Genomic DNA, 20,591 nt, shown 5'->3' with positions numbered 1-20,591 from the left:
TTTCATAGAGAGTAGGGAAAACGTAAGTTTAAAGGGACTGTTAAATACTGGTTGAGGTGAGGACTCAGCTTGTAACGTTTTGCGAGATATTTAGAAACCACTCTATGGGGAATCAAAAGTTTGTTTGATGAAAATTGGTTTTAAAATGACTGAGATATCTAAAAACAAGGTAAAACAAAGAGATCCTAATAGAATTCGTGGCTTGTCAATTTCATTAGGATCGCTTTTTTGGATATCTCGGCCATTTCAAGGCCAATTTTCATCAAATAAACATTGAATCCTTCTTGAAATTACATGCTCTTTCATATTTCATTAGACATTTCTCATTATCTCACCAAAAAATGTTATAAATATAAACCTGAATCCTCACCTCAACCAGTACTGTACAGTCCCTTTAAAGCTAATGCAATACTTCCTTTCTGGCCATGTTTGACCACATGTAGTAGGAGATACAGTGCACAAGACCACAAAGAAGTGAAATATTTAGCGCTTTAAGTTGCTATAAAGATGAACTTTAATTCTTATGCATTGTCATTTCAAGAAAAATATAAATCTCACTGACTCCAGTGATACCTGCCAAAAGAAAGTATTCCAAAGTGAGTACAATTTGCTCTTTTTTGTGTGTGTTCTTATTTGATTTTTTAACATTTGTGCATTGAAGCTGTAAAACTAAAAACCTCTATGAAACTTGCATAACAATTGACTTATGTCAATTCTTACATGATGAGCTATCAGGGAGAGATACATATGGTGTAGGTCATCGAAATTTGATTGAGTGAGTGTAACCGTATGAAGAATACATGATCTGGGCATGCATGATGTATGTTTGTAAGCATCATTTTATGTGCATTTGTAAATTTGTGTTTTCTGTGTTAGTATGTGTGTTTGTATGTATGTTTTATATGTGTATTTGTATGTGTATTAGTCTGTGTGTTTGTATGTGTATCAGTATGTGTGTCTGTATACATGTGTTTATATGTGTGTGTAATGTGTTTGTGTGTGTTTGTACTCTGTGTTACTGTGTGTCTGTATGTGTGCTTGTAGATGTGTTATATGTGTTTGTGTGTCAGTAAGTATGTTGTCAGGGATCAGCTCTCCATACAATAATTTTTCCTCATCTCCATAGCGGCAGTATTGGTGATGTGTGTAGACTGTTCTCTCTGCCACACTGTAAGGAAAGAGGAATGTAGTAGTTTAGTGACAGATGGCCTGAGGTGAAAAAGATCAATATTGCACCCTCGTTAATCAAACGCTCTGCAAACTTCCTAGACTGGTGGTGTTCCGTCCCCAGACTGTCTTGTCAGTTTCATTACCTCACAACCCAACTCCATCATTTCCATGCAGAGCATAAATGTCTCTCTTTTTCATTTCTTTTTCTTTCATTTTTAAATTCTTACCGTAGAACTTTCAGTATACTGTAAAACCATGATTTTTTGCGTGCGTGAAACTTTCAAAAATTTTGTGAGGAACCAAGATTCTTGAAAGTAAAGAACGCAAAGGTGTTTGTCTGCACATGCCAGTGGCAAGTCGCAAAAGTTTCTTGCCGCAAAAAAAGGGCATCAGCTCCAATTCGTGAAAGTGTCACACCGCGAATGTGTATCTGGATTTACAGTAAATTTATGCCATGAAGAGAGAGCAATCTTTAGCGTGCATTTTGATTTCACGAAACTCTGCTCGTGAAATTTGCAAATTTACAGTACATTTACGTTTTACAGTACATTTAACGTAAGCATCAAGCATCCCATAATGACTTCCATATATATTTCTTGTGGCTGTTTGGAAATATTGCATACTCAAGAGGGAATGGAGAGAAACATTTTTTTTTTTTTTTTAAGGATAAGGAAAAACTATTGAAATGTAGGGACCAGGGAATTTTGCTTTATTTCTCTGTTTAATTTCATTTCCTTTCATAGTTCATATTCCAAGCAAATTTTCATTTTTGAATTGTTTGATTTCCTAGTCATAACAAATTATATGGTACATTATGTTCCATGCTATATATAGTGACATGTTGGAGTACACTGACATACATTATTCAAATATTTAGTCTGACTTGTAATTAGTGTAGTTAATTTTTTTTTTTCTGATGTACTGCAAGTGATCTGTTGTTTGCAAGCCATGTTAATGATTAGCTCACTTGCTCATAAAAGTACCTGTACACTGGAGTGTTGATGTACCGTGCAACCTTTGGATTGACCATTACAGTAATTGGCTATTTGTTTATCCTTGACTCATAACAACCCAAAGTCATGACTAGTGACACAGTGTGCGTCTACTATGGTAGGAGGTGAAAATAGTTTATAATAGGTTCACACACTGTTCCTAAACTTTGAGTTTAGGTCGAAAACTTGACTCTCGATGATTGGCTTGTAGTTTAGCACAGTGTGGACGCACTCGAAAGTTAGCAATCTTAAGAGTTTAGTTGATGATTAAAACCACAAGATATCTTAGGGTTTAGGCTCTCTTCATGAGCCATGGGGGGGTCCCCACTCGTAGTTTCGCTCCGTGTGGACACAATAATCAACGAGATGTGAGCTAGCGTGAACCTCACGTCTTGTTCGCTGCATTATTTTGTATGGGCACAAGGTCATCTAGCAAAGACTCTGCACTTCTGTTGTAATCATCGAGTGGGGCTCACTTGTAAGTTGTAACTTGAAGTTTAGGTGCGCATGTGAACACGCGTCATGAATTCATGAGTGGAGCTAATCATAGACAATTAAGTTTTAACCTAAACTTCAAGTTTGGCAACTGTGTGTGAACGTTACTAATGTGTCAACAGCCTGTACAGCTTCATGTACTACTGGTACAGACATCATTAGTCTACAATTTGTAACCAAGGGTATTTACATTAAAGCAAACCAGATACGAAAATAGAAAATATAAAGAGATGCATTTACAATACTAGCTTTGCAGAAGTAACTCCTTCAAAAATTTGATTGTTTGCTGTATACTTTAAACTTTAGTTTTTTCTACAAGGAAGGAAAATCCATATCAGTATGAAAAATATTAATGGTGCATGGAATGTAAAAAAAAAAGAAGAAATACATGTGTAGGTGGATAAATTGAGACAATTCCTAAATAGTCTGTTGGGGATATATAAAGATAATATGTTTCTTGATTTATGTTACGGATGGCATACTGTATTGTATTAAAAATTGTAGCTGTTATTTTCGTGAGGGTTAATTTTTTGTGAATTTGCGAAACACAGTTGGACTGCAAATTCAACAACATGCAAAAATGTCACCATGTGCTAAGGTACATGTATACATGTATAGTGCGCTTATGAAGGCCTCTGTGTCAATTCGCGAAAACTAACATCTCACGAAAATGTCCGTGACCTCATTCGCAAAATATTTGTACGTGAAAATGACAGTGTATACAGTACATCTCTATCTCTCTGTACAAAGAAAAGTGTGACTATTGGTTAGGCAAGCATTAGTGTCATTTATGTACAGTACAAGTGTTGTTTTTTTTCTTGTTTGATCCATGATTTCTAATGTTACTGAAGCTTTCATAGATATTTTAAGTGTACACTTCCCTTTTTCTTGTTGAAACCATATCTTTTCCTTGAGGAATAAATTTCCAAGTAATTTTCCCCTTTTGTAAGTCCTTTCTCTATCTCTCCTTCTCCATAATTCTGCTGTAGGTTGTATTCCACAGAGTATGACATAAAACACCATACCAAGTCAACCACAACAAGCATCGTAACAGGAATGCAACCTACCTGTTCCTTCCATTATAAAACCCACTTTGCATCCCCTACACAATGTACCCAAATCTGTCGTGTGTGGCATGACCACTGCTTCCTACTGGAGCACACACTGTGATCCTGACCTGTCTCAGTAGATCAACAACAACAACAACTCAGAGGGAGAAGAAAAGTCTATTTAGACCCATTCATTCCCACTTTTGCCCAATTTTCTATTATGTTATTTGTCTCCTTTAACCTTCTGTTCAACATGTCTCATTTTTTTCACTCGTTCTCTCTTTTCTCACCCTCTTGTAGTGGTATGAATCCTGCACAAGCTGAACTGAATTACCTGAACAAGGCCAAATGGCTGGAGATGTATGGAGTGGATCTACACATAGTACAGGTATCTACACTTTGTATTTCACTGCAGGCCACACATAGTATACAAATAGTGAATGGTCACAAGTGCGATGATACAAGATTTCGCATAAGGTGAAAGATAGAGGCGCTCTATTCAATGAGGCGAAGCTGAGTTGAATAGTGCGCCTCATCTTTCACCGAGAGCGAAATCTTGTTCCATTGCACGACATACACTATTTGTTTTATACAACACCTTGAACGTCAGCAGATGAGGTCCACACAGATTCTTCAATTTAGCACAGAAATGGCAACCATTTTCTGTGAAAGATGAGTGAGTAGCTACACAGACACAGTCACCGTGTACGTACGTACGCGAAGCCAATCGGTTGAAGTTGTTTACAAAAATGAGTGACAAAAGTACGCGCTTGTAAGCGCGCTTGTAATTGTTGAGTGCGCGCGGCAAATGTTTGTTTATTATGACATCATAGCTGTGCGATGAAACAAGAATTTTGGGGTTAATCGTGAGTTGGTATTATAAACATATAAACTGATCTTTCTTTTATCAGTTGATGGAAGATTTTATTTACAAGTGACTGGGGGCAATTGATTAATTTCATTTTGTGGTTATATCATTTAGTAGCATTATGGGTCAAAAGGCTCATGTACCGTATTGGGTAAATGCCCAATCAGCACTTTTGTAAAGAACTGTGTAGGCCAATATGTAAATGGTAAAAGACGTCTGTATGTATTAAGCATTGAGAAGGCTGGCGTCACTATATTTGTAGATCTTCATTTTGTAGAGACTTTATATACATGTAGCTATCAATAACTACAACAGAAAAGAAGGACTCAATTCTATGAGATGTGACTGCGTTTTGACAGTTCTGCCAATGTAATACTATTTGAACTACTGTAAAACATGGTATATTCGCGGCATGAATTTTTCGCAAATTGGAGCCGACGGCCTTTTTTGCGGCATGAAATTTTAGCGAACTGCCACTGGCATTCAATGCATATAGTGTAGACAAGAACTTTCGCGTGCATTTTAATTTCGCGAATCTTGGCTCTCGCGAAATTCGCGAAATTAAAGTGCACGCGAAATTCGCGAAATTAAAGTGCACGCGAACATTCCTCGTTTTACAGTATTGTTTGTTAGAATATCACTTTGTGGAAAGTGAATGTAATACATTGTATATGGTGAAAACTTCATATTTTCTGAGAACTACTAACTAAGCTGGGGTGGTATTCTGAGGTCGTAATTAAGTCTGTAATTAACTTCGTGATTAAGTCGTGAAGTTAATAGGCCCTTAATCAAGGGCAAAATCGGTATTCTGAGGACGTAATTAAGGTATGATTAAGTCCCCTGTAATTATCTTAGGTCCCTCCCATCTAATTGTTATTCCATCCAATCAGACGCGTTGTTAGAAGCCAAAATGATGATTACACGCGCAAATATGCCCTCCATGCGCGCTCCTCCATGCCCTTTGTAACTACAACCCAAGAGCTCCATGCGCACACTCCGGTATTTGATTACAACCCCTCACCAACGCACGCGAAGATCTCAACCTTTTTGCTCACATAAAATGACAAAATTCCTCGAAGATCGGCTATATTTCTTTTTTTCTCTGAATTCTACGGATACCAAGATAACAAGATTCAACCGCTCCTCGGTTACCGAAGACGGTAAGCATCGTTGTGGCCGAGAAAACACGATGTAATGCGTGATATCGGAGAAGTTAATGACACTCTTTGGTATCATTAAGTTTTCCATTAACTTTCATACTTAATTACACCCTCAGAATACCGATTCGTAATTAACTCTGTGATTAAGTCCTCTCAGAGGTGCACGCGCATTGATACGCGCAAACGCGTAGGTCCTTCCCGCCAAAACGCTTGTTGCTATGGTAGTTAATATACCCCCTACTTAATCATGCTCTCAGAATACCAATTCGGTAATTAAGTGCTAATCAGACACTTAATTAGCTCTCAGAATACGGCCCCTGGACTTAACTATGGGATACATTTAAAAAAGAGTGATTGTTTTCTTGACTAGATTTTTATGCCTCCGCAACGAAGTGGCCGGAGGCATTATGTTTTCGGGTCGTCCGTCCGTCCGTCCGTCTGTCCGTCCGTCCGTACGTCCGTACGTCCGTACGTCCCGTTTTGTTTTTGTCGATATCTCAAGAACCGTGTGGTGGTTTTACATCAAACTTGGTATGAGGGTATATCCTTGGGGGATGATACTTTGTGTGGATTTTAAGGTCACAGGGTCAAAGGTCAAAGGTCACAGGTTATTTTGTGAAAAAAAAATTTGAAATTTCATGTTTTTCTCCATATCTCGCAAATGGTTCAAGGTATCTTCATGGAACTTAGTATATATGCTTGTACCGATGGGCAGTGATTATCTAGGGAAGTTGGGGTCATGGGTCAAAGGTCAGGGGTTCAAAGGTCAAGGTCAACTCCTCAAAATATCACTACTTTCCTTAAAATGCAATATGCCTGAAGGGTTTTTTTTTTTCAAACTTGATGTATGGCATGTATTACCCAATATATATTTTTGGGGAAGTTTCTTGCCAAAAGGTCAAAGGTCAAAAGGTAAAAGGTCAAGTGAAAGTGCTAAATTGCACTTTTTCCTCCATATCTCGAAAGTAACTCAAGGTATCGTCATGAAACTTACATATTTATGCATGTTCAACCTAACAGTGATTCTCTTTGGAACTGTGAGATCAAAGGTCAAAGGCCAGGTTTAGATAATGCTATTTTCCCATTTGATACTGAAATTATGCTTTTTCTCAATACCTTGAAAATTACTCAATGCATAGACTTATAAAAGGGTCAAAAGTCAAGTAAAAATCATCAGTTCCCCAAATACCTGCACTCTGACATTTTAATCATTCATCCAATTGAACCTAGTTCTAGAAAAAGTGAACATTCAGCACATTTGTGTCAAACCTGTCATTTTAATATTTTGCCAATTGTGTGAAACTGTCATCACACATTGTCAAGACATTGTACTATAGACCTATTAGGAGAACCATGCATTATGGCGGAGGCATATCAGTAGCCGTAGCGATATATCTAGTTTTTTTCATTTTCAAAATCAATTATTTGCTTCCATACTTAGTCATCAAATGACTAAGTAGCATACACAGGACTCATGACTTGCATGAAATGATCAAAATTCCAGTTTTCTTTTTATCATTAAAGTGTTTGCTTCTCAGAACATTAAAACATTGACTCTAGACCAGCTCAGTAGCAGGTTGATATTGGGGAGGTGTACAACTCTGATTAATTCTTTAACACTTGTCAATGTTTTCTATGTGTAGGGGCGAGATGGTCACAACTACAAGCTAGGACTGACTCCCACAGGGATCCTGGTCTACGAGGGGGAGACTAAGATTGGTCTATTCTTCTGGCCGAAGGTGACCAGGCTGGACTTCAAGGGGAAGAAACTCCATCTTGTCGTGGTGGAGGATGATGAGCAGGTGATCTTTAATTATTCATATTTTTTAAATAGAAATATAGACTATGATGCCTGCTATTTCTCTTATTCTTTTTGATTTCTTTTGAAGAAAAAAAAAAGCCAATATATTCTCCATCCTAATCAGGTCAGATTTCACAATCATTTCTCTGGTCTGGATTCCCATTCTGCCTGCTTGCTTTCTATACATCTACATTTATTCAAACATATTGCAGGGCTTGACACTATCATTCTTTTTTCTAGTGGCCCATTCGGGCCACTAAGATATGTGAAATTAAATTTTGGTGGCCTGAAAGAGAAATATAGTAGCCCGAAATGAAAGGAAATATAAAATTTCATTTTGAATTTTAGCTGCCTGATCAGGTCACTAAAAGATGACTTTGGAAAGTATGTGGCCCTACATAAATTTTCAGTGGCCCTGAGCCACCAGGCCACTGCTTATAATGAGCCCTGCATGTTGTTTTCCTCACTGGATAAATTTCATGTTATGATTTATGTCCTGCCCACCCTACTGTGTCATTTTGTAACTGAAGTATGTTTCTCTCCTCTGATTTATTTCTTTTTGCCAGGGGCAAGAACAGCAGCACACTTTTGTCTTCAGGCTGGAGTCGGCCCAGGCCTGCAAACACCTCTGGAAGTGTGCTGTGGAGCATCACGCTTTCTTCCGGCTGCGTGGCCCCGTCACGCAGACCAAGGACAGACAAGGGTTCATTCGCATGGGCTCAAGATTCAGATATAGGTACCATTTGCAGACTTTTCCCCCATGTGCAGTCCAGTCGGTGCTCGAAACGGTTCTAGGCCAATTACCCCAGACTTTTCTCCTAACCCTAACCCTAACCCTGAACCTAATCCTAACCCTAATCCAAACTCTAACCCTAAACCTAACCTTAACCCTGGTACTTGCCCTGTTCATCCTTTGATGGTATTACCTGATATGCAACTTCAAGGGTCATGGGGAAATTTTTATAGAAGTTTAAAACAAATTCCTGCTGTATACAGATAGTGATAACAATTTAACAGTCCCAGCCATTATTTCATCTTGTACGTTTCTTTGTTGTTGTTGTTTTCACCTCTGTTTTTAGTTCTTTAAAGTGTGATATGATTCTTTGTGGATTTAATTAAAGTGTTGTGCTTGCATGGATTATGGTAACGTGAACTCAGTAATGTTTTGATTGATTGCATTTCCTTGCTTGCTGTCTTCTCATGGCTGTAGTGGAAGGACAGAATTTCAGACAACAAAGACGAACAAATCACGTCATTCCAGGCAGTTTGAACGCAGACCCAGCCAACGCTTCTCCAGAAGGCCGTCGTATGCACAGAAAAAAGGTGAGAGTGAGGTCATACCAACATCTGTTGCCTGGCCGTCCAGGCTTGGTTTGAAATTTCTCGGTAATAATGTTTGGCAGCACAGATATTCCTTGAACAAACATTGTCACTTTTCCATCCATAGCACAGTGTGAATACACCAGAGACGAAGATCTGTTTAAAAAAAGAAAAGAAAAGAAAGTTGTTGACATGATAAAATTGCTGTAAGTGAGTGTTCATGCTCTCTTCTATTGAAACATGAATGAACTTAATTTGTTTTGCCCTGTACAAGGAAAGGAGGTTAACCTGAACAATGACAGGATTAAATCCAAAGATGTTGTGGGATTTCTTCTATTAGAGACCAAGGTGCGACAGTCGTAGAGAACAGCATTTTATACAGAATCATCCATATTTTTTTTAAAGGAAAATTTGTCTGTTCCCTGTGAGATCTATACACTATAGAATTAACTTGATTTTAGTCTGTGTTTGAATCTTCAGCCACCCTTATAGAATTTTCTGTCACCACAGTAAGATTTTCAGTGACCCTTACAGAATTTTCTGTCACCACAGTAAAATGTTGAGTCGCCACAGTAGAATTTCCAGTCACCACAAGTTGAAATTTCAGTATCCACAATAGAAGGTTCAGTCTTCCACTGTGAAATTTTCAGTCTCCTGTAGAATTTTCAGTCACCACAGTAGAATTTACAGTCAACACTGTAAATTTGTCAGTCACCACAGTAGAATTTTCAGTGAACACTGTAGATTTGTCAGTCACCACTGTAGAATTTTCAGTCTCCATTGTAGAATGTTTTGCCATCACTGTGAAATATTCAGTCTCCATTGACAGTAAGTTGATGGGTCACTGTCAAAGAAGCTGTGATAGATAACTTTGACTCTAATTCAATTTTGAGCTCAAGGCCAGTCGATAGCTTTTGTGATTATATAATGACAGTGACCAAAAATGAGGGAGCCCTTCTATGACACTGAGTCACACTGTTTTTATCTCTGTCAGCAGAAGTTTTCTTAAGACTTTGTTTCTTTTGAATCACTTTTTTACTCTTTTCCATGTAGCTGCTGAAATGGCTGCCAGACTTCATTCCAATGCAGCAGCAGCATCTGCAGGAGGGTGAGATTTCCATTTTTGATTTACTTTGTTCGTGTGTATACATGTGTGTGTGTGTGTTAAAAGCTTTTGTCATTGTTGCGGTATTATGTGACTGGGAATCAGCTCTGTTCAAGTGCCAAGAGCTGATGTGTTAGTAGCAGATTGACCTTGCTGCTGTTACGTTGTATACAATTAATTCAGTCAGTCCCGTTTGTGCTGTTTGTCAAATTTTGCAGTCGCTCACCCAACGTAAGGCACCGCTCCCCCATCAAGACTTCTCCCCACGTGTCAGGCCCCACCCGTGTGGCTGCCAATGCCACAGTGCACGTGGCGACATCCAAGGGACCAGCACCACCGGTCCCAGTGACCACACCCGAAGCCAAACCACCCGTCGTCCCCTCCATCCCCGGAGCTCTGACGGAAACAAACATCGACACAGGAGCCACGGCAGAGGTTCTGGTAGGAAGGTCGACGCCCATCCCCCCTCTCCCTGAGAAGCAGTCCAACCTGGCTACAATGTCCGGTACGAGCATCGGAGGGACTGGCTTGACCATTGCTCTGACCAGGCCAGCTGAGGACGTGTCCTACACCCAACCTGGAGGACTGAGTGAGAGACTTTTTCTTCACAGTGATTGTATTTGTTGATCCTCCTTTTTATTTCCTTCCTTTATGTATCTTCACTATTTCATTTCAGAATATTTAAAGGGGGGGGGGGGTTGACTATGAAGATTGGAAGAAAATATAGGAAATATTTTTGCTTAATTTATCTTGCTTCATTTATCTTGCTGTTAGTTTCATTTCTTTCCTATCTTGTTGTTGCCACTGTAGGTGAGTCAGATCGAGCGCAGGCCAAGCTAAAGGGTCTTGAGACAGACACCTGTTACATCCAGCCTAATTCAACATCCCGTGCCATGGCCGCCGGTATCGGCCACATCGGAGCCCAGCAGAACAACCAGCAGCCCAAGCCAGTCAACCGCAACCAGCTGCCAGCCGAGCACATGAAAGTCAACCCTCTCAAGGTATGATGCAGTCGCCATGGTAACCATTTCCTGCCAAATTAGGGGAGCATCCATGATGTATTATGTCATGTTTGTATTATTTACTCATGTTGTGAAATTTGTCGTACTCCTCCGCATTTTACACATGCATACTAAGGTTTCAGCGTCATACACGCAGGGAAGTCCGTTTTCAAAGTCAGTTGAGATAGTGAGGTTTTTTTTTCACGTTAAGAACTAGCAAACCAGAAATATTCGTGACATGAAACTTTCATGCCTTGGAGGCGATGGCCTTTTTCTCAGCATGAAATTTTTTTGGTCAATTGCCACTGGCATTTAATGCATATACTGTAAAACACAATATTTTCACGGCATGAAATTTTCGCGAATTGGAGCCGACTGCTTTTTTGCGGCATGAAATATTTGCAATTTGTCTCTAATATTCAACGCATATAGTGTAGAAAAGAACTTTCACGTTCATTTTAATTTTGCGAATCTTGGCTCTCGAAAAATTCGCAAAATTAAAATGCACGCGAACATTCGTCATTTTACAGTAGTGTACACTGTAGACAAGAACTTTTAGGTGGTTTTTAATTTTGCGAATCTTGGCTCGTACAAAATTGAAATGCATGCCAAAATTTCTGATTGTGCAGTATACAGCTGTATCTCAGTGTTTGTGAGTGAATTTTGGTGAAAGAATGATTACAGACCACCCACTGTGCCATCTGTTCTGGAGTAATTTGATGTACTCTTGTCAAATTGTGACACAGAAAGTTGTGTGCACTGTGAAGAAGATATTTCATTGACAGATAACGACAAATATTTTGTGACAGGTCATGATGGACGAGAGGAACAAGATGCCAAACACAGAGACAGAGAAAGTGACAGACACCAAGTACAAACTCCTGCAGCCCCCAAAGAACGTTGATATTCACTACGATGACGAGGGCAATTTCAGGTAGGATTTCTGGAGGGACTTTCATTGTGGGCACTCTCTTACTCCCTGCCCTCCTCCAAAGATTTAAAGCAATTAAATATTTATTACAGCAAAAGGAAGACTGGAATTTTACTGCCCTTGCAGTCATCTGTAAAAGAGCTCCACCTTTCAAATATTTTTAGTGCACAGATTGACATAAAAGCATTGAACAAAATTTAAGTAACATGAGCTTTAAGATGGACATGAATGAATTGATGATTGCTTGCATGGTTACATCAGGTTATGGGATGAAAGTGTTCAAAACTAACAATCTGAATGTGTTACATCAATAGCGCAAGACGAATTTAAAATCTTAGTTGCATTTTGCAAGCACTGAAAGAAGTCCAACTTGTAAACATAACAAATCAAGTTCAAACACCAATACAAGTGTATAGATTAGTGTATTATCCCATTAAGGATGAGTCCCGAGTATACTAAGGCAAGTGTCTGTGGGAAATGCGTGTTGTAGCAAAATCAGCCCGTTCTTAACAGGTTAAAGAAGGAAGGCTTAGAGAAAATGTTACTAGAGGATTAACAGAGGTTTTGATATTCTCCTGTTTGATATTGTATTGGGATTGAGCTAACTTTGCAGTATAGCAGTAGTTACTATTAATCTCAGCAATATTCCATATCCCAAGACATTTACAAGGTGTCTGTGTGTATGATTATTTTTGATATTTAAGTCAAGATTAACATGCATGGGAATGAGTTCACTTGTTACATTGAGATCACCGGCAGTGAACACTTTGCGCCGCCTAACTTACATGACAGTTCATATGCATGCATTGCTGATTGCTGATGACTTTTTTACATCTTTTGCAGGGGCCATCCTTAACCCTATTCCCACCGGGGGGGGGGCCAAAATGGCCCCCCCCCCTCGACGTTTCGCATGATTATTTCGCAACGCGTGATGCTCTCGTCGCGACATTTTATGACTTTTTCTTTTAGGTATTGTGCAACTTTTGAGACCAAATTTGTCACTACCGGGCATACCGTTTTGAAGCCACGCCCCTTTGAAAAAAATTCGTCGACCCCAAAATTGCTCGAAAACATGATTTTATGTATAAATCCAGTGTAAATTGTGTTTTTGCAATTAATTCATATAAAAATAAATATTTTTACTTCCAATGGCTGATAATGATCTATTTTAGCATGATTATGCTTTAAAAAGTTTCTGCGACAAATTTAGACAAAAAAAAAGAAGTAAAAAACAAAGAAATACATAAGAAATTCAATAAACAATAAAATACATAAGAAATAATTATGAAGCCAAATTTTTGCTTCGATATTATTGTTGAGGATATTGAAAAGAATATGTTCACCAAAAATTAGAAGTCTTGGAGCTTTATTTTTTTATTTATAGGCAAAAAATTAATTTTGCATAAATTAGCATAAATTAATTAATATAAGATTAATAAATTAAAATTCAAGAAATCTAACTATAGTCAGTCTTGTAGATTACATTGGCCTCTACCTTAGTGCACATTTTCGCGAGGATCGCGCGATCCACGACCGAGATCTGAAGGGCCCCCCGGTGGTTTCAAGTCCCTCAAAAAACCTGGTGGGATTAGGGTTAAAGAGATGGTACAATTTTGGTTGAGATGGGGTTGAGGTTGCCAACATGTTTTATATGATTATTTTTCAGATAATGAGAAACCCCTTATGAAATATGGAAGAGCATTTGATTTGAAGAGGAATTCAAAGTTTATTTCATTAAAATTGGTTCTGAACTGGCTTAGATATCCAAAACAAAGCAATCCTAAGTAATAAAAGGTGGGACCCACCTTTCCCTAGGATCGCTTTGTTTTATATCGTTTTTGATTATCTCAGCCATTCCAAAATAGATTTTAATCACATAAACTTTGAAGACCTCTTAGAATTGTATGTGTTTTAACTTTTCATACAGTGGTTTCTAAGTATCTCGCAAAATGTTAAAAGTTGAATTCTCACGTCAACCAATGCTATACCATCCCTTTAAACCTTTTTTCCACACCCAGGACAGAGAATTGGATTAACTGTAATTTCCAGCAGAGAAATGTTGAATTTGGTGGCAATAATTTATTTGCCCTCTTTTTTTTTTTCCGTTCTGCAAGGACTTTGACTAAAACCTACAAGTGTCGGGCTGATGTAATGTCGCATTAAAGGGATAGTACAGTTTTGGTCGAGATGAGAATTAGGCTTTTAAAATTTTGCAAGATACCAAGAAAACACTTATGATATTGTACAGAACCTACCATTTTAAGAGGAATTCAAAGTTTATTTGATGAAAATCGGGTTTGGAATAACTGAAACATCCAAAAACAAAGTAAAACATAGCGATCGTTACAAAGTGTGGGTCCCACACTTTACTAGAATCATTCTTTTTTGGATATCTCAGCCATTTCAAAACCAATTTTTATCAAATAAATGTTGAATTCCTCATAAAATTCCATGGTCTTTCATATTTCATATGAGATTTCTCATTATCTCACCTAAAAATGTTAGAAACCTGAAATTAGGTCTCAACCAGAACTGTACGATCCCTTTAATGTTCACAAGATGTGGTAGTTGTTTGAAAGATATTTTAATGTGTCAGCAGAGAATAGAAAATGTGGGTCATGACAATATCTTTGACCCTGAAGTCTCATCTCTCTCGCCTGACATGCAAGTCATTATCTCAAGTTACTCCCATCTTACAATGGACGGTTTTTGTGGTGACATGTTTTATCAAATTATTATGATGTTGTATTACTTTTTCTTGTAATATTCTTGTTTGTTTGTTTATGGTGGCTGCCTCATAGTTATATTCCTCCCCTTGTTAACCAAGTATGGATTGCTTGCATGGCGAAAGCACACCCGCTTGCGTTCCTAGGCCTGGCAGCATCATTGAGTAAAACCTTCACAGCCCTAACACTTTCATGAGCATTGGAAAAAGTAATTAATGATGTCATAGTGATGCTCATATAAAGATTTATAGCTACGTGTAGTCAGAAGGTGGAATATATGTGGCTTCAGTTCAATTCCAACTCTCTTTTCCTGTGATATTGTACAAAAAAGAAATAATTGACCTCCAAATGATTTTTTTTTTTGCATTATTGAAGGGACTAAAATAACTTAGTTACCTTCTTTTACGTAATAAACAAAATTGTTTCGAATTTCTTTGTCCTTTTTATACACGAAATAGATTTCAGGTCATTCTAATAGTGTCCATCTGATAGCTAGTGGGATGTACTCACTATTATTAGATTGGGGGAAACACAGGCTAATAATGTTTGAAGCATCCGGGAAGTAGAGCGCATGTAATCCTGATTGGTAGGAAGTGATTTCATGTGATACTTCCCCCTTGTTATTTTTTCATGATGTTTGGCCCGCTGAGATAACCATGCCAGGAGATAGGGCGTAAATGTTTTGGCAAGCTTGAGCGCACGTTGTTCCTGCATCCTCCCCAAGTCCCCCTCCTCCCTCGCTACTATCCATTTCCCTTTCTCCCTGTCATGCTTCCTGATAACACGCCTTCTTATCACTTCATCTTGCTCTCTTCATTACCTGCTGAGCAGAAAAGTATGACCTTCTCCCAACTGACTGAAACTGCTCCTTCATTAACTACTCTGCCCCAGAAAATTAGAGGAAATTCTTGTTAAAACATGGCAAGAAAAGGGACCATACTTAGCATGTTGGGGGAAAAAAAAACCCCAAACATTACACCTGCCTCTCTCAAATCATCAAGTTGAAAAAAATAAATTCACTGATGATATGCTTCAACTTGTAAGTGCAATAATAGGGTTGATTCTTTCATCTTGCTCAGATTTAACTTCATGGACTAATCTTATCTAAAGCATGATGGAATTCTAACACTTGAATTCAAGAAATTATGCAATGCCTGCTCACATTTAATGTATTTTTTTTCTTTTGCCTAATACTAACATCAATTGGCAAGTAGCATGCTGAATTTAACATCTAATAATTCATTTTTTTTCTTCAATTGTATTTACAAAATATTGATTACTTGGCTTTACTAAAAGATGCAGTACAATATCAATTTCAACCATCTAATAATATCACTCTTGTGTATCTTGAATGCAAACGTGCAGTCTATTGTTCAACCTTGTCATCTAAATACCTTTGAAATGTCAAGAAAATGCAAATTTGGATTATACTGTATCTGTTGGATATAATTTCCATTACTGAAAGTGACATGATAGATATTCCTTTTAATGCTTTTTGAGGTTGCATCTTTTCTTTCTCCCGCAATCCTGTGGTGCCGGTGTGGGAACGTCTAGACTCTCTCCTTTGTCAGGAACAAATAAAATTGTAGTAGTAGAGCAAAGGAAGGTATTTTACAAACTCCACTGTGAATCTGTATGTCTTGTTGTTTCATCCCTCTTTTCTTTGACCCCACCCCGCCCTGCCAACTTTCTCGGTGATGTTTTTCCACCTTCCTCTTTGTGGATCTTCTCCTCCATCTCTGGCATCTTCTTATTGGTTACCAAACTGACCCTTTAATTCTTGGTTGACTGTTCAATCCCCACCTCCTTCCCATATTCCCTGACCTCTACCCCTATCCCTTTTACCCTCCCCTATTCCTATCCACTATCCCTTATCCTCTACGTTCTAACCCCGCCCCTATTCGTATCCATCATCCTCTACTTTCTTACCCCCAACTCCCACCCCTTCCCTTCTCTCCCATGGTCTCCTCCCCACCTTTACCCCTATTCACCAACTTCTGCCCCCTCCCCCATTCCTATTCCTAAAATCATCAATCTAACCTGCTATCCCTTACCCCCTTTCCATACTCTTTACCTCCACTCTCTAAACCTTGCCCTCTCATCTCTAAACATCCTTTATACCTTATTCTCTCACCTTTCCCCTTATCTCCTACCTTCTAACCTCTGCCTTGTACCCCTTTCCTCTATCTTCACACCCCATTCGTCTACCCCCTACCTTCCAACCCTCTACCCCTGACCCTGCTACCACTGTCCACTCCCCCCTCCTCTCTGCACTCGGTCTCCACCTGTTCTCCCCCACCCTAGACGTCACAATTCACTGCCCCCGCCCTCCAGCGATGCTCCTCTGCGTGTGGAACATAAAAGGGTCAGCAAACAGTTCTCTAGCATGCGGAATGTGTAAGTTTTCCTTGCTCCCTGTGTCCAAGATTGAAATGATTTTATTACACTTCAAACAGAAGCTGACGCACATGCTACAGCAGAGATTCCGGAGTAAAGTTCACTGAGTTCACATAGTAGAGGACGCTCCTGTTACAATGAACAAAGTTATAACAAAATTTCAAAGTTATAACAAAATTTCATTAACAATACAGCAAAGTAAAAATTCAGGTCCCAAAATCATCATCATTAAAGTCTATGGTGCAAATTCCCTTCGTGTATAATGCAATTTTGATATAACGAAAGAAAACTACTGGTCCTGAGGACTTCTTTTTAATGACAGTCACCTCCACACTGTACGCTTGTTTGTCGATGTTTGTGGTGCCATATTTTGAAGTAATAGGCTTGATTCCAAGCAGTGCCAGGCCATATAACTCTTTGTGGACTTGACAGAGATGCCGACAAAAGCCTGCACGTGAATTTGACGGCTTTGGCTTCATGCGTCATAAGTTGATTCTTACCTTTCAGTCTCAGTCAGTGTTGTACTGGTGCTTGGTTTGAGGTAACAAATCCATGCTAGGCATGTTCTGTGTTTGTCTAAGATATTCTGGGCCCTGCTCAACGAAAAGTTAAAATCGATTATAAAGCTAATTTCAAATCTAAGTCTATGGCAGACTGTGTGGTATTCAAGAAAATTTAAAATCAATTTTATCTTTTGATGAAACGGGGCCCTGGTACTGATTATAACAAACAGCCATTTATTAATTCTGCGTTTAAAGACAAAAAATTAATAAAGCTTTTCTTTTTCCCTAATACGATCAATGTGTGTGTGGTGGAGGACTTACTTTGTAGTGTGGGTGCAATTTATTGCTTTAACTATGTCAGACCTGAAGTAGTTTCTACTTCTGTCTTGAACACAGTTTTAACTGAATAACACTTATAATGCAACATTCTGTTGAAAAAGAGCTTCTGACTGACTGCATTTACAATATTTGCATACAAGAAGTTACATTTAGAAACAACCAGACCTCATCAGCAAAATAAAGTATGAAGGAACTTTGTGATGGCCAAGTGAGATGTACTCCAACAATATTTTTCTCCCTCAAACGGTCCACTAAGGTCTTTGTGCACGTTGTTGAATCTGAGCTTATTTAATTGTGTTTTTGTGAAAAGACTTAATGCGTGTAGGTGATAATCCGACACCACAGCATACAGATACCTTGAAGTTTGATGCCATTGACTGAAATTCTTTATGGATGATAAAATGTACATTCAGACTTCAATGCTCATGTACTAAGTTTGACAAATAACAGGACAGATGTTCAACTTCATGAAAAATTAGACACTTTTTGCAGGATTATTATTAGTGCTATTTTCATTTCATTTCCTTGCAGCACAGCCGTACGGATGGAAAACTGTCCGAGAATAACTGGATTTTTTTCTTGCAAAATAGTTTTAAACCTCTTTGTCATGTGTAGATTGTCTTTTTCTTCCTACAAATTAAACTAGAATTGATGTGTGTGGCAGTTTTGTGAAATTAGCTGATATTCACTTTATATGAACATAGTACCTTGAATTGAGTTTGCACTTATGCTTCCTGATAAATAACATATCCATAGAGCATAAAATGAAAAATATGCATGAAAAAAGTTACTCTTGATTTAAACAAAAACAGAAATGCAAAAGGATTTGAAATTATATTTTTGTTTTGATTTTAGGTAGTCCTCCTTGTTAGTTGAATTCAGCGATCAACAATTTCTTATGATTTAACGTAGATACCACCATGGCTGCTAGCTCTGTTTGCACTTTCACTGAAATGTATGCCACGAACTTGGCTTGGAAATCTTTGATGCGAAGCAAGAGCCTTGTTTAAGTGTAAAGCCAGCATTAATATCTAAGCCTCATTTATTCTGAGCAAGCATCTTTTCTCTGACTGGTTCAAGGTGCCTCTCTTCTCAGCTGTGACAGGATCAAGCATTTGCATGAAAGATGATTTCTAGCATCAATGGCTGAAATAGAATTCATGCATCAAATTTGTTTTATCACCTTTATGCAGCTGACTTCAAATAGAAAGCAAATAATTTGACAAGGATGGTCATTATGATGGGGATATTTTATAGCTAAGAAAAATCAGTGCACCTCCGTAATAATGTAATAGAATTATTAATGTGTTGTGTACAGCCTTGTTTACCAGAATAGCTGAGGCAATAGCTGTCCAATGGGGGAATAGTGGAAGTTTACATCACAAGATTTATTGAAGCATGAGCATCCTCAAATGAAATTGCAGGAGGAATAGCTAATTTGATTTATTCTTACTTTGCATGATGTTGAGTGTAAATGCTATTAGAAGATTGTTTCCTTTCATTGCAGTCATGTGTGCGCTTTTTTCATTTTCTTATGTGAAGGAGTACAAAGGTTTCAAACGTGACATGTTATGTTGAAGTGGGAGCAAACATGAAGTTGTTATTGTGTATGCTCGCTAAAAAGAGACAAGTTGGGTATATGATGGTTTAGTTTATGATGTACATTTCATATAGAATTGTCTGCAGGTACAGCGGAACTTTCGCACATTTTGACATACAATGATATGGCAATGGATAAGCAGAATATGAGCAGTATTTAATCTTCGTGCACATGGATTTCTTGTGCTGTTCTCAAATGTTGTACCCAAGTGAATACTGCAACAGTGTGAGTAGCTGCAATGTTTCTGCAGTGTGTACAGGTAGACATGAAATTTAACAACCATCGCATCATTTTCATTGGTCAATCATTCCTTCACACTTGACTTTTAAAGGGGTACGGAGGAGGAAGAGAATCTCAAGGCTGCTTCCACCAATGGACCGACACCCAACGTCCAGTACCAGTACTCACCCAAAGGTGGCGTGGTGGTCAATGGGAGCGGTAGCATCCGAGTGGGCAGTAACTCAGAGCTGGGCGGGGCGGACCCCAAGGTACCTCTCAGGGTAAGGCAACAGTGACTTTGACTTCTATCATCATCCAGAGCCCGCTCGCAGGAATGAGTGGATGGGATTATATAATTTTGCTCAGTTCAAAGCCTTCTCTCCATTGAGCTTGCTCAAGAGGAAGATCAACACTGCAAATATCACTCACATGTGTATAGTTTTGTATACTGTGTAGTAATTCATACATCTATTTATGATACACATCATATGCAAAAATAGAATTGCACAAACATATGGAACATTTATGAAACATATATATACCTTTGCCAAGTGCTTGTGTGTGTTCTGTTTTATTTTTTCCATTTATATGCACAGTAGCACAAGTTGATGGATTGGGATATACCACGTGTCCCAAAAAAAGTAGAACGATGGATTTTTCAGTACCTTGTCTTCTAAAAGTTATATATTTTTTGACGTCATTAGAAAGAGCATCTTCCGCAGAAGACAATGATACCAAAAGCATTAAATGTGGTTCAGTACTTTTTGTTCTGCGCCAATTTCTGTAAATGCAGTCATTTTCAAATTTTTGCGACTTATAATAATTTGGGTGCGACGAGCGTTCCATACGGTGAATTGTGTAAGCTCGTTGATCCATGTCAGCAAAAGATACAGCTTTCACATTGGGCGCGCACAC

General features: G+C 38.4%; 1 protein-coding gene across 4 annotated transcripts in view; it reads left to right on the top strand.

Moving 5' to 3' along the window:
* The window catches only part of LOC139733898 (uncharacterized), a 91,098-nt gene that overhangs the window by 60,845 nt on the left and 9,662 nt on the right, over positions 1-20,591 (top strand). For 3 of the 4 annotated variants that reach the window (XM_071644707.1, XM_071644706.1, XM_071644705.1), the window contains 10 exons: positions 4,007-4,094; positions 7,378-7,536; positions 8,102-8,271; positions 8,746-8,858; positions 9,909-9,963; positions 10,179-10,549; positions 10,771-10,961; positions 11,771-11,895; positions 16,923-17,015; positions 19,789-19,957. In XM_071644707.1, coding sequence (XP_071500808.1) covers positions 4,007-4,094; positions 7,378-7,536; positions 8,102-8,271; positions 8,746-8,858; positions 9,909-9,963; positions 10,179-10,549; positions 10,771-10,961; positions 11,771-11,895; positions 16,923-17,015; positions 19,789-19,957 — 1,534 coding nt within the window. The remainder of the gene's footprint in view (positions 1-4,006; positions 4,095-7,377; positions 7,537-8,101; positions 8,272-8,745; positions 8,859-9,908; positions 9,964-10,178; positions 10,550-10,770; positions 10,962-11,770; positions 11,896-16,922; positions 17,016-19,788; positions 19,958-20,591) is intronic. The other variant, XM_071644708.1, reaches the window with a different exon arrangement.

Source organism: Diadema antillarum, unplaced genomic scaffold (assembly GCF_040938485.1).
Source record: "Diadema antillarum isolate AM-2024a unplaced genomic scaffold, OU_Dant_1.0 seq00000503_RagTag, whole genome shotgun sequence".
Classification (NCBI taxonomy): domain Eukaryota; kingdom Metazoa; phylum Echinodermata; class Echinoidea; order Diadematoida; family Diadematidae; genus Diadema; species Diadema antillarum.
This window is presented reverse-complemented; position numbering and strand designations above follow the sequence as displayed.